Source organism: Siniperca chuatsi, linkage group LG14, assembly GCF_020085105.1.
Source record: "Siniperca chuatsi isolate FFG_IHB_CAS linkage group LG14, ASM2008510v1, whole genome shotgun sequence".
NCBI lineage: Eukaryota > Metazoa > Chordata > Actinopteri > Centrarchiformes > Sinipercidae > Siniperca > Siniperca chuatsi.
The window spans coordinates 18,066,810-18,082,295 of NC_058055.1; the positions used below are offsets into that span (position 1 = coordinate 18,066,810).

The 15,486-nt window shown below is 41.7% G+C and overlaps 1 protein-coding gene across 1 annotated transcript in view; it reads right to left on the reverse strand.

Annotated features, from left to right (window-relative positions):
- Nucleotides 1–12,442, reverse strand: part of kctd16b (potassium channel tetramerization domain containing 16b) — an 87,509-nt gene extending 75,067 nt beyond the window's left edge. The window contains exon 1 of the mRNA XM_044223166.1: nucleotides 10,736–12,442. Coding sequence (XP_044079101.1) covers nucleotides 10,736–11,573 — 838 coding nt within the window. The 5' untranslated portion in view covers nucleotides 11,574–12,442. The remainder of the gene's footprint in view (nucleotides 1–10,735) is intronic.
- Between the last annotated feature and the right edge of the window lie 3,044 nt (nucleotides 12,443–15,486).

Consider the following 15,486-nt stretch of genomic DNA (forward strand, 5'->3'; position numbering starts at 1 on the left):
TGTTTTTTGAAAGCCTTAGTACTGACTGTAGGTATTCCCCCATTTAGCATCATCAGATATAGGACACTCCCAATTTGCACAAATCCATTCACCAAATGTAAATAATTTTTAAAAAATCTGGCCAAAATGGGCTCCTGCACACATGGGGCAACCAGGCTACAGCCTACGTCAGCCTAGTTGCTGTTGTATAAGTTGTATAAAGCCTCCAGAGGGAGCTGCACGAAATCTGACAAAGTGATGTCAGTGGAGGCAACGTCAGTTGGGGCTGAAGACTACAAGTTTGAAATTAAAATAAAAAAACTGGGGGTGTGGAGTTGGAAAGTAGTGAGCTTACCAGACCTCTGTAGCCTGCTGCTCATCTTTGCCTGAGGTTAGTGGCTCAAGGCTACATTAGCCGCTACTAGCATAACACACCTGAATCTCCAGTTGCATTTGGGCAATGAAATGTGTCGCCAGGTTTTGACAAGGGAGAAGAATGCATGGAATAGTCTGAATCTGCTGTCGATTTGGATCCTTTCTTTTACAATAATCCATCGTGAATCCGTTATAAAAGTGCAATGCTAAATCGGCTGAGTACTCTTTTACTCTGAGCTAGGTTTTCAAAAACCACCATGTGGCTGTTAAGTTGTACCCATGATTGATGTACCATATTATAAAGTACAACAGTATCTGCGCTTTCTATGGAATGGGGAGGGCTGAACTCACGGGCTCAGGTGATAACTCTGATCTCACTCTAATATATTTGCCCAGTAAATCGCCTTCAGTCTTAAATGGGAGCTACAGAAGAAAGCAAATGAAACAGATTAAAGTAGAAATTTTGGGCCATGAGGTGGCTTGAGGTGCAGCTCAGTAATAAGATGGTGTTCCTCATATTGTGTGTGCTTGGTGTGTATCACTTTGCTATGAATCCAGGAGAATTAAACAAAACCCATCTTATCCATCAAGGTCAAATGGGTTGTAAGAGTTAAAGCTCTCACTGTTCCTGCTTTACATTAATAGGTAAGAGGGATTCCACACAACAGTGAGAGATATTTCAGATATCTATAGACAGAGCAAGTGTGTTTAAGTGAGCGTTCTGATATATAATCTCCCTTCTAATGAGAATCATTTTTCATCAGTTAGCTGTTTGTATAAGTTCACCTCCAAATGTGTGTGAGAGAGGGGGCATGTGTGTGCCTGCATGGCATGCTTATGCCTACAGTATATGTGTGTGCTTTAATGGACAGGGAGCTTCACAGCCACTTAGGAATGAAATGGTGATGACAGTATGCTCTAGCAAGCATCTGAAATGACACCGAGGGATTACTAATGAGACACAGTATTGGAGTCTGGAATAATCCTCTGCAGTGTCATAACTTCAGGTACTGTTTTATATCATACTCAAGACTATTTAACTATTTTAATACAGTATACAGTCCTTTGTGATTATCAAAATTTGTTATAAAGTGCCTAGACACTGTTCTCTGGAAGTAAACCTGTATTGACTAATAATCAATCTCAGGTCTCAGTTGGTTAAGATGCATGCAATGTAACTGCAACAGCCAGAGATCAATTATTTGACAAATCCTTCCCAAATCTGCCTCCTATGTTTCCATTCTCTCTCCTCTCTGTCTATTAAATACAGGCAGAAATGTTAAAAATAAGTTTTATAAAAATCAAATCCTGCCAGTTTTATGTCTTTGTATGATCTTTTAATTCTATCCTTCCCTGTGTCAATAATGAAAACAAATAAATTTGAAGCAAACTTGCCCTCTCTCCTTTACTACAAATGAAAAAAAAGAACTGTGATATTATATTTGTATGAAACATCAAGACACATTAGGCTTTTATCACAAGTTACCATTGGTGGTTTCAGTAATTTCCTCCTGAGTTAATTTCCTCTGGAGTTGCTACATTAGTGCCTCTAGCTTTCTTAATGGACATAAAGACTTCATTGCCACTTACAAATGAAATGCCACTGACATTCTGCCCAAGGAAGCTATAAAGCACTGTGGAATGAAATTACAGCAGTATGACCACATGCTCTATCAAGCTGTGGACCACTGCTGCGTGAGTGACAATGTGTGATTCTAATGAGGCACAGAGGAATTGAGGAATGATCCAAAACACGATCAAACTGTGAAGTTTCATGAAGTTTAAGTACTAATAGTCTGAATACTGAACGACAGTTTCATCAGTCACACTATCTTCAGACTAAAGAAGATGAATGAAGGGGCAGGTAGAGGTAAATGAGGAGCTGAGCTAACTGAGGAGAGAAAAAAAACACACACACCAGTAAAGCAAAGACTTGCCCAAAGCGCCCACAGAAAATAACACTCCCAAAACACTTGTGTAGATGTGTATTTTGTGTTTTTGTTGGCCTGTCATGAGAGTTTTATGAACTCTGTTATCTCTGCTGTCAAGAGACTAATAGTCACAATTTAGCAGTGTGTTGGCATAGCAAGAACCGACACAACGGCACAACCAGGAAAGTTGGGTTTAAGCTAACATCCTAGTAAAAATGTGCCCTGAAAACATCAGATGTTCATTGCTGCATGTGAACGTGCTGTTTGACCCCTGTATAAAAGATATTCATGTAAATGCAACTTAAAGCTAGGGTAGGTAACACTGAAGAAACTAACAAGAGACAGCTAGATTTGGAAAGTATCCAACTGAAGAAATCCAACCTCCTCCCTTCAGGCCTCCCTCCAAAGCCACTCGCCCAAAACACATTTTCATGCACAATAAGTGCACAGGCAGAGCGCGTGCAGGTAGGCAGGTAGGTATGTAGACAGGGAGGTAGGCTTAGGGCTTATTACAGGCCTGCGACAGCAACAGATAACAGATTTTTTTTTTTTTATTGCTGTCGGGATGTAAAGACATTTAACAAAAAATTCTTCCCAAATACATTACCTACCCTAGCTTTAACAGCAGCTGGTATCCATCAGTATGCCCAGGTCAAATGTACCTATATTAGTATGTGCTTAAATGACAAATGAGTAATATTGGTGCTCGAGAAGTTTCAATTTGGGCTGAATTTGACATAAAATGTTTAGAAACATGTTCTTACCTTGCCTGTAGAAATGAGGTAAATCATACTCGTGGGTATGTTTGAATCATTCCCAAGACAGCACACAGTATTTCAGAACAGCACTGCAATCAGAAGGTGCTCTATTATTCTTCGAATTTCTCAAACAGGATGTCGCTCCTCTTTAGTATCAGATCCTCTGTTTGAGAAACTTTAACACTTGGTAGCAGGCATTAATCTGAACTGTGACATGCACTCCCACAGTGGAAACAGCCGTTGCTATGATTAGGCATCGCAATTACTGATGTGATAGTAACTCTGTGCATCCTTTACATTGGGTTTCCAGCCAATCTGGACTCTCACACAGCGGGACTATTAAAGCATTGATGCATTGCAGCAGCCAGCCGGTGGGTTGAGCGAGTGAAGAGGCTCTCCAGCTGCAGTTTCTGTCATTATGGCAACGCTCCACACCTCATCGCACCGCAGAGCACTTACTCCAACACAACAGGGGAAGAGCATCAGCATTATATCAACTGTGCCTACCACCGCAGAGAGAATAGAGTGTCAAGAGTCACAGAGGAGGAGAAAATGGGCTGATAGACGGTGAGGAGAGGAGGGAGACGCAGAGGGCTTAGGGGAGCTTGTTGTTGACACTTCTGTGTTCACTCTCTTTTCTTTCTCCCGCTGTCTCTCGCTCTCTCTCTACCACAGCTCTGTTTGCTGCTTTAAATTTGGCGTTATTTTTTTGACAAATAGGATTTAACAGTTACTTTTATAATTCAGTTTCTTCTAACTGAAGAATATTCCCAGTGAAAAGCATTTTTTTTACCATTTCAGTGAGGAAGGGAAAAGGTCATCTGTGCTTTCATTTCTTTACAACTCTCTGTATTCTTGACTCAGTCAAACGTCTCTTCCTCGTCTACAGCTTGTACAAAATGCAGCAGCTCCAAATCTTCCTGGAAAAAAGGCACGCTCACGGTAGTTTTATCTAGCTATATTGACTCTCCAGAGCAACATATCACTAGGTAAGGCAGCAACAAAAAGCAAATATATATATATGTATATTTGTAAATTCAGTAGAGTACTACATAGACTACATAACTGCAGCTGGAGGCTGCACCTATAATAGCAAACCATCATCCAGGTTGCTTTCAGGGTCGGTATAATACCAGGACAAATACCATGATATAGAGCGAACAACGACAGAGCAAGTAAAATAACTAACATTAGCTAAGTTGTGGGTTAGCAAACTGTCCCTACAGTTGCTGCTGCGAAGCTAACAGCCAGAGAGGACAAGACGGTGTCCCAGCCAGCAAACCAGCTCCAGACAGCAATACTCACAACTCTCCTGCTACTATAGGAAACATCACAACAACAGCATATCTTGGCAAACTAGAAAGTAAGCTAAATGTCCATGGGCAAGTCATTTAACGTTACCTAACACACAAATCATGGCTGGAATAGTGTTGTGTGGCTCGATCCGAGCCACTTTGTGTATTTCCCATTTACAGAGCCAGGGCTGTGTACAAACACTGGAATTTTTTGTCAGCGCACACACAGAACGGACAGCTAGCAGACCGTTAGGAGATGTTCGCTGAATTTGACAAAAAGAAGTGTATTGGATTAGAATCGCATACCCCACCTTTAAAGGTAAATATGTGTCATCTTTTCAAATTCTCATTTATGTGAAGCCTTACTCCAATGTAAATAACTTGAAATTAATTCTTAATGGTGTCATTTTTGTGGTTCTGGTCTTGCTTTTATACTCTTAACCTTGATTTTATTGCATTTGCTGTTGATTTTATGTGGCTTTGTTTTTTGCACATTTTTTTAAAAAGTTTTTTGAAAATTGCAAGATAAGTAATAGTAATACAGTGGTTCTAGTAGCAGTAGTAATGTTAATGGTAGGTACTGTAACAGTAGCAATATAACAGTACTTGGATTAACAAAGTACTCCTGTTTGTAGTTGCATCCAGCAGTATAACAATAATAGTGATACTCCTAGTAGAACTTGTAATAGTACTAGTCAAAGACCAGTAGTCATAGTAAGAAAAGCATGAATAAGAAGAATAGTGTTTTTCTCCTCCTTCATACATCAAACTTCTCCACCTGCTTCCTCTCTCTTTCCTTTTTGTCTCAGTCTGAATAATGCAGAGTTGAGGTGTGTGGTGGTGGACTCCCCTGTGGAGCTGAGGCCAGGGTAGCAGCTGTCCCTATCAAGACTCTCCTCAGAGCTGTCACGGCCTGTCTGCTCCTCGGCTAATCACTTCCTACAGGCCTGCAGCATGGGACCGCCGCTGCTAATGTTGTCACCGATTGGGCCGGGATGAGCGTGATGTTTCATATGGTGATGAGTGTGTGTGTGTCTTCAAGTGGGTGTATGTGTCTGTGTGTGTGTGTGTGTGTGTGTGTGTGTGTGTGTGTGTGAGGGGTTGGTGGAGTGCAGGTGTGTTTAGCCAGTGGCTCAACGGGTGTGCAAATGCCTCAGGTAGTGCAACATGGGTCACGCATTGACATACACACAAACACACACACACACACACTAACACCATAACCATTACCATAACCCCTTTCTTCCCACCTGCCAAAACACATTTGCTACACAAGGAGTTACTCATCTGTGTGTAACAAGCTAATGGCACAGTGTGTCACACACCAGCACACATGGTCAAATCAAAATGGCCATTTGTAATGACACGCACTTCACTCTGGCATGTTCAGCTGTGGTAAAAAATAAAGCCTGGGGAAATACATCCTGAGCCAAAAAAATATTATTTTCCTATCCTCTCTGCAGACTTTAGAAATGTTTCCTTGTTTTGCCTCACAGAGGATGCTGTGTTGTTCGGTGGTTGTGTTGCGGTAGGCTCAGTCCGGCCCTGCGGTAAATACCACAGAACCAACTGTCAGCAGTGATGATTAATTATCAGTCACTCCAGCCATGCAACAAATTGGTAAATACATTTACCTTCTGGGATTTCAGAGGCCATCTAGAGCCACAAACAGAAAAGATACTGATAGGTACATAGGAGTGGAGAATCCAGGGCAATAGATAACAAGCAAAAAGAGGATTTAAAGAGATGAAGTAGGTTCAGGCTTCTGGCAAGAAAAACATGAAGCTTGTAAGTGGAAGTTGGCAAAGTTGTGTCTGTCAAATTGCAAACGGAAAGTGAACTACTGTTGTAGTGCCCTTAAGCAAAGCACTATATTGCTCCATTATGAAGGTCCCATGGAGAAATGGATGTGTGCTAAATATATAATAACGAGATAGCTGAAAAAAGTTGTGGTGGGGAGGCAGATTTATTAGCTGCATTTTAATGACAATTAGACCAAGATTAGACCTCTAACCAGGTCCCAAAATTAGCTTTCTGTGACACAGTGACCTCTCTTTTATCTGTAATGTTTTGCCATTAGAATGTTTAAAAGATGAGTCTGCTCAGCTGACCTAAACAAACAGCTAGGTTTTGTTCATATTAGCTAGCTTACTGTCCAGCAGACTACTTTAGCACTTCAACCAATGTTAGCGTTAATAGCAGATGACTCGCAGACAGTAATGCTAATGTTAGCTTTTTGTAGATAATGTTTACCATTATCTTACACTACATTACACTATGTGGTCAAAGTATGTGGACAGATGAACATTATAGCCATATGTGGTTGTTGCACATCTCATTACAAAACAATGGGCATTAATATGATGCCAAAACAGCCTCCACTCTTCTTTCCAAAAGATTTTTGAATCTGGCAGCAGGGATTTGCTCCCATTCAGCTACAAGAGCATTAGCAAGGTTGGCCACTGATGTTGGGATAAGGCCTGGCTGAGCTGACGTTCCAATTAATCATAAAGATGTTCCATGAGGTTAAGGTCAGGGGTCTGTGCAGGCCAGTCATGTTTTTTGCACACCAAGCTGGGAAAATAATTTATTTATGGTCCTCTCTTTGGACACAGGGGCATTGTCACGTTGGAACAGGAACCTTTCCTAAACTGTCTGCACAATGTTAAAAGCCCACTATTGTCTAAAACATGCCCAGAACATGAAAGCAGCCACAGATCAAAAGTATGTAAAGACTATATACTGTCTTTAGCTTGTCAAGAAGTTGACAAGATCCAAACACTCATGAGAGACACAATCAGTTGCTACCATCGCCCAAGACCTTAGGACCTCCAATATGGCCAATAGAGGGCCAACAAGTAAGAAAGACAGACTCACCTTAATATGTATATTAAGCAGAGGAACAAACAGAAAGAGGCAGACAAAATGCCTAAAATGTAGAATGAGAGAGCCGAAGATGAAGGTAAATAAACAATCATGGAGATGGACAGGCAGACAGACAGAGATATGAATAAGAAGCGAGACAGGAGGCGTGATGGTGCAGTGAGGCATGTAAAGGCAACTGGTACCGCCGCGCTGCTCCTTGCCCCTGCGGCACACGGAGCAAAATGAAGCTAGAAAGAGGGAGGGCGGGAACCAAGACAAGAGAGAAAAGCCAGGTATGATTGACTAGAGCAAAATGAGAAGACATGAAAGGAGAAGACGGAGAGAAAAGACAAGGAAGGCGAGGAAGAAGGAGCATGGGGAGAGTGGAAAGATGAGCGTGCCAAAAATGTGACAGGCAGATAAACAAGAGACTGTCAGTGACTACATTTAATCCACTGGGTGACCGTAGCATTAAACAAGCTCCCTGCTTGATTCTGTGTGTGTATGCATGCTCACCTCTCTGTATGTGTGTCTTTCTGAGTGCGTGCTTGTGTGCACCCCTGCCTCTGTGATTATGCATGGTTGCCTGCATTTGTGCGCACACTCTTGCCTCTGCGTGTGTATTAATTTGCGCGGCTGCACGTAGGCTTTTGTGTGAACATGTGTGTTGAGATATATAGGCCCAGCACATCTGCCACCATTTGTGCCCTCGCCTTTGAGTGTGCGCCCTCTAACAAGCTGCACATTTGTCAACAAAGCCAGGAAGCAGTTGTTGTTTGTCAGTAAGCAAGAAGAAGCCTGCAGAGGCAGCCCACAGACACACTGCCAGATATGGCATAAGCAAGGTGTGTGTGTGTGTGTGTCTGTGTGTGTCTGTGTACGTGTAGTGTGTGTGTCAGCAGCCCCCACCACCACTTGATTTGGCTTGTTAGTGCTACTTCTGGAGATGATAAGAGCCAAGAGCCATCCAGTCATTGTAGCTGCTTCATGCAGGCCATTAATGCAGAGCTCATTTAGCCTGGACCCAGCCCAGCGAATAACTCTCATGTGTTTTTTTTTTTTTACTCTTGTTTGCTCTGAGACCATGTGATCATTTGACTTATGTGATTTATGAGGCTGGCAGTAGTTTTCCCTAGGGTGGTGGCCAACGCACGTCTCAGTGGTTTCTAACCAGCAGTCCTGGCCCCCAACCCAGTCATTACAAGGAAATCTGGGAAGAAGAATAAGAGATATTTTTGGGATGTGAAGAATTTTACAGATAATGCTAACATGTCATAAAATATAACTTGAGCCTTCTTTGAGTCTTGAGCCTTCTTTGAAATGACCCTTTTAAGGATGTTTGCATAACGGCCCATAGCTGTTTTTACTTGCCAAACATCTGGACGCTTGGGCACTGAGATGAGACAGCAAAGCCAGTGGTGAAAAAAACTGGGTTAGATGTCCTCCTTCTTGAACTGACAAATGTTTCCTATGAATATGAAACAGTGTCCACCGCTTCATTACAATTGCCAAAATGCTCCATAAATCGCTATTGCTGCTGTGTTTTGAGGTTTGATAAGCGGTTTGGAACCACATAGGGATGTTGCATATAAAGTCTACATACAGTAATATAATCAAATATCAATGAAACACACACCTAATCAGTACTGAACACTTCACAAAAACTGAAAGATTTCAGTAATGCAAGTGTTAGCAGAGAGATCAGTCACTGCCAAAACTCTTTTTGATGTGTAATGTTTTAAAGGGCAAATAAACCATATTTTTACAAGCACTGTGCCAATGGTAGTAGAAACTCTTGCTCTGTGTGTTATTAGTGAATATCATGATAGCTGCCTCAACACATTGATCTCAGTACTGTCAGTGGCTTCTCCAGTTTTATTTGCAGCCATAGCCAGCACATTGTGCATTGTATTGCATGTATCTCACTTATGTAACAAGACTTGATTTAATCTTTTGGGAATTTTAAGACAGAAAACCACTAACAGATGTTCACATATGTGTTTAAATGCTTTCACTGTAGTAGCTATGGGAACTATATTTATGACCAAAACATAAAAGGGCCCAGTAGTATTTACGAACATTCACAAAGCCATGGCGTACTTGCTGTAAAAAATACATTTCAAAGGGCTTGTGTGGGGAAAAAAGACATATTTACAGACAGCTGCAACTATCTTGGAGAGCCAAATGGGAATTATCTACTACAGTACATCTGCACAGTTTAGTAAGTGTCAGATGAATTATAAATTACAAAAAAACTGTTTATTCTGCTTTTTGTGATTCACAATCCAGAAAAATATGTCTGGCAGCTATTCATTGTCCAATATCAATATGTGGTCAGACACTATTAATGTGAATCAGTCTTATAGGTTGTAGAGTTATAGGTTATAGAGTTATATTTCATGGCATCTCAAAAATGGCCATTGCTACTGGTTCAGGGGTTATTCCCCTGTAAACTTTGACTTATAACATCTAAGTAGTTTAAACAGGTGCTAAGAACTTAAGCACATTCACAGTATCATTTACACTCTGTCTCTTTTATGGCAGCTTCATTGTGTGCAGCTATCAAAGAGTTTGGGATAAATTATACACTGTCAGTTCAGAGAATATGGATTATTTTGTTGCCTCATAAAATCTTACAAAAGCTAGTATAAAAATCGTGATGATCTCTTCTTCACTTCCACTCATGTTACCATTCCTACCAGCCAGTGAGCAGCAAAGGTGGCGAAAGCAATAGGAAAGCCAGAAGGAAATGCAAGAAGTTGAAAGGATGGGATGGATGAAAGCACAGAGGAGGTGGAGTAGAAAATTGCACCAAGATGAGAAATGGCGAGCATTGACAAATCATTGCTCTGACGATTGCCATGGCTCAGATGGGAGTGAAATTATTCAAATCTGGTTAAATCTTATGTAATATAAACTAGTCTGCAAAAGCTTAGTGAATGCTGCAACATGCTGCAATAGGTTTGAACACACTGAGATCAAAATGTTGCTTCCAGGGAGAGATAACAACACCTTGGCTTAACCCCAATTACCAGGAGTGATCTCTAATTGGTTTTGTTCCACAGAGCTCTGACAAAACTTCAGATGCTAAGGCAGCGTGTGAGTTTGACTCTGTGTTTGCATTTTAACGAAGGTGATGGAGGCTACCCACAGGTCATGGACAAGTGGAACGTGTGCAAGGCAGTTTTATAATCTCGCCATGGAAATGCACTATGCTGCTTTAAGTCTTTTTGACCCTGTCCAAGTAAAAAACTGACAAAAATTCAGGAACTGTAGGTCATAGAAACAGGTGGAAGCAGCTCTGATCACACTGTCTGTAGCAGTCACCACACTGAAGTGTTCAGCACACCCACATCATTCAAAAGGAGGGTGGTCTTTTTCTAGAAAGGCCTATCCATTCCACTATCCAAATGGCTCTCTCACACACAGGACGAGTAAACCAGGCGCGCCTTCTAGTGGTGACTCCAACTTTGTATGTGTGTGTGCGTGTGCATGTGCCACCTGCTGTATAAAAAGCAAAGGTGTCACTTACGGTAGAAGACGTATTCTGTGTAGCTGGACCAGATCTTGTCCTCTGTGTGCTGGTTGACAAACGAGGCGGTGACTGACGAGTTGCAGGCCACCATTTGGAAACCACACTCCGACAGCATGTCAAAAGCCCTCTCCAGGTGCTTGAACTTGAGGTAAAACCGGGAGGTGTACCGATCCGGGGTCCTGTCCGGGTCCCGGCTCTCGTTCAGGGTCTCCCCGAAAACTTCTTTGGCGAGGGCCACCCGCCCGCATATCAGTATCCGAGGTACCCTCCTGAACTTTGCATCGGTCTGACTCTCTCGGCCCATGGTGCACGAGCCCCGGTACCCCACCGTGATGAAGCCGCTCTTTCTGTCCGCGGGGACGAGAGAGGGCGGCGGACACTGCCGGTGGTCGCTGCCCTGGGAACCATCTTCATAGTCGCTGTGGAAGTAGTCGTCCGGGCTGTGCTTGATATCCTCAGGGGTCAGGAGCTTCACTAAGTCGGGCAGCTGGAAGTACTCCGCCTCTTTCCTGAGCCTCCCTTTCTCCGGGAAGTGGTCCGGGAGGACGACTTGCTTGTCTCGGAGGTAGTCCAACACATAGCGGAATAAAAACCCGTCTCTGTCGATGAAGAAACGGCCCTTGGGGTCTCTCGCCAAGTCATTAGATGCGTCTTTTTTGGAAGAGAATAGCTTACCGAGTAGTGAATTCGGGGTGCCCACCAAAGTTGAGTGACGCGTGTAATAAACCTGCCCCCCTACGTTTAATTCAACAACATCTGGGAAACTGTTCTGAACTGATGCTTGCTCTTTGGGGTTAGTCCTACAGTTTCCACTCAGCGCCATCGTTTCCGTCATGAACAGCTACAAGCAGGCTACAAACCTATTTCTACAGCAAGTCTCAAAAAAGAAAAAGGAAAAAAAAGCCGATGTATCAGTGTCAAAAGTTGTTAAACTGTTTCTTCGGTTATTCTGTGTTGACGCAGGGCCTCCAACTTCACCTCACTGCAATCTCAATAAGCATTTTTCATCGATCCATGGCCATTATCACCTACCAGTCTTAAGCAGTTGTCGAAAATGGCAGTCCTGGGCGTCCCTCTGTGAATGGTACAGATGAGATGACTTGGAGGAGGAAAGGAAATCAGTGCTGCGAGAGAGGAGAGATGTATCCGGGCGCAACAAAAGCTTGCATCATTGGGGGAACCGGTGGAGGCTGAAAGAAGCCTATAGCACCGAATGAAAAAGAAACTTGTCTTGCTTGCCCTTTTGCTACTAGGAGTATTATCCAACAAATAGAAATCTTCCTGCACACAACACAACCAGAAAATGATGCAGGAACTGGCTAAACGGAAAAAAAAGAAAAAGTCCAAGAACTTCTTTAAGGATATAGTCCAAATAGAAGAAGGTGCTGATGTGGTGTTGTCACTTTTGTTTTCTCTTCAACTCCACTTGAACACCAGCAGATTTTCCGGGATGTGCAGACCAGCGGGAGGAAGAGGCAGAATGCCTTTCAGTGGCGAGAAACTTCGCAGAGATTACACACGCAAACCTCGGGAGTCCTGTAATGGTTTTGTATGTAGCCTGTCACTACAAATATGTCGCCTGCTCCGGACTACATTAAACTAAATCCCCTCCTCGAAAAGCATATCTTATTTTCTGTCTTCGGGAGGTGTAAAAAAAAAAATAATAATCTCAGTTTAGATTGTTCTCTTTTTTTCAGAGCAGAGGACAGGACCGACCGGCTGCTGCTGGCTGCTTTTACCGGGAGTTGTCCGCGGTGCTGAAACGAGCATCTCACCCCCCCTCCTCACCCTCCCTTCCCCACACACTCGCACCGCCTCCCTTCCCCTACAGAGCTGGGTGGTGTCTTCATGGCTGCTCCCTCCTATAACACACACACACACAGGCTACTAAAGACTTTTCGGGAGATTCAAAAACAAGTCTCAAGAACCAATTGAACAGAAATCAGTCATATTGTCAGAAAAGCCCTGTATTCATATACATCACTCATCGGTTTGGTATATTAATGTATATAATGTATACTATTACCCCTCACTACATGCAAATGTGGAAACGTGGTGCTGTCAAAGGTTAGAGAAGAACTGGATGCCCCTGTTTAAAAATTAACTTTTAGACTTTCACAGCAATTGAAAGCTGCATCCATCTTTGTGCCATTATTATAATAAGCTAAACGCTCACAATGCTGCAATTTGACCCCCAGCTTGAATCAATTTGCATGACATTTAGTTTGAATACATACATGCAGGGCACATTTTTGGTTTCCATGATACAAACTGTGTGTTTTGATCCCAGTTTTACAGTTGGACTGCAACATGTTTGTAGTTTTCATTCTGGAACCCTTTTTACAAATTAAAACCTCTTAACGAAAATACTATATTCAAGACCCTGATTAACGGCTGTAACTGCCAGAGTTGGAACATTATGTGAGATTTTTGTCTTGGGCTTTGTAAAATGAGCAACAGCTCCTCCCTCTGTTTGTATTGTGACATGCCCAGACTTCTTCTTCCAGCACCATGGACAGAGCTGTTTTGTTTACCTGGTTTACTTCTCATACAGTCAGTGTGCATAAATGCATGTACGTGTATATGCAAGTATTACTGTTGGTGTTTTCAGCAGCATTTCAGATGGAACAACAGCTATTTACAAAATTATATGAATTTTCAATTGAATTTTCCAGGGAAATTTGATTTACTGTATATTTTCTTGCTACATCACGCTTTACATCCTCACACAAATATAAAAAAAAAAAAAAACAATGAAAACACTCATTGAGGTCATAAGACAAAAGTGACCAGACGACTTGACTTAACAGGGACAGGACATTAAGCATTAGATATTTTATAGAATTCAGTTTGTGATCATTCAAAAACAAGACAACCAGTGCAGAAATAGTGTGATCTCACAAACACACCATATGCACATGCTCCAGCTGCAGGGCCAAATCAGAGCTTGTCTTAAATACAAATATTGTGGGGGAAAAAGTATAAAATATACAAAGTTTGCTGTATCTCAGAAAGTCTAGTTCATTCTAAACAGTGTTATTATTACAGCCTTCTGTCTGTATCCTGCTTTTATTTTCCTTTGGCTTTCATCTGTGCATTTTTAACCAACCTTGCCTCATGCAAAACTGTGTTATACCTCTGAGGACTTGATGCTACTGCTTTTCTCTTTACATTATGAAATTATATTTTAGTCTGTTTTGCAAATACTAACTGTAGTTTCCAGAGCCAGAGCCATGGTGGCAGTCACTTGCGTCATAGGAATCAGTAGGAATTTGTTGCTCTTACTCAGAGGCACTTCAGCAATATTGGGCATCACTTGTACTGGGAAATCAGCAAACGAGACCTCAACTCTGGTGATGTCCCTTGAGCAGCCCTGCCCTGTGTGTAGCATAAATTATGAACAACTCTTTCCTCCCAACTCTGTATTTATGGTAATACTAATTCTAATCATGTTTTAAATTTGTATAATCACACTGGACAAATTTTAAAATCCAAATGTGCCTCCTAGAATCCTCTGACTTATCAAAAAGGGTGGATCCATTAATGCGCTTATCTGTGACGTGGTGTCATGTGGTGTTTCAAAGAAAAAAAAAAGGCAAAAAACGCTATTTGTGACTTTGAAACTTGTGGTTATTCTAAAGTTGCAGCCTAGTATGACACCTGCCAACACACACATTGCATCATATCTTGCACAAAACAGAATAGTACATAATTTTCTTGCACACTAACTGACAAACTAGTACACTATTAAGAATAAAACACAGCATAAACTTTATAGAATTAGTAACATGAAGGTGGGAAGTAGTCTGTGTCAGCCAGACTATTCACAAAAAGTCCCACTATCCTGTCAGACAGAGTTGACACTACAGAAGAGAACTGGGGCAAGCGACTGAGTGATATAACAAAGTGAATAAAAGATACATGGAGAGAGAGAGAGAGAGAGAGAGTGAGAGAGGAGGAATGCCTGGCTGGTTCCTGAGCAGTCACCCAGAAGTAGGCCACACTGGTAGCTTCATCATAAATACATGTAGCCACGACACCACTCCCTGCTGCGCTGCTATTTAAAGACCAGATGATTGACCACCTGTAAGGAGTTAAACCTGTTTGGGCTGACAGAATTAATTTCAACTCAGCTTTCTCTGTCCCCATAGAGCACTTGGTTTAATGGCATAAAAGCTTGCAAAACAAACAGCAGGACCATCACCAAAGCAGACAACACATTCCTCCATGGTTTTTGTTGTGTATGCATTTCAAAATATATCAACAAAGGCTGAATCACATCTTAGTTGATGGTTATTTAATAGAAGGATTCTAGAAAAGACATTTTGGAAATTAAGTTTTCAGAATTCCCATTTATTGAGTCAGTGAAACAAAGATTATACCAGAGCTAAAAGGAGAGATATACAGTATTTACATCAAACAGGCTGCAACATCTATTTTGGTTTTTTGGTTTCTTTGCTGTTTTATATCTTTGAAAACTTATTTCAGTTTCATATTAGTCAATACAAAACATATGATGAAATATTTACCCCACAAGCACAGCAGCAAGATTCATAATTTATTGTTTTTCCAAGACAGACAATATCAGAGAGATTTTTAATTTTTCACTTGCAAAAGAAATCCACTTCTTATACTCCAAGTAAAATCATGAAGACTTCACTGCCTTGACACAGATCAACTCACAGCGCAGCCATTTTCTTCCTGTGCAGTGCAGAGAAAACTATTAAAGGGAATTTTCAGGCCAGTCA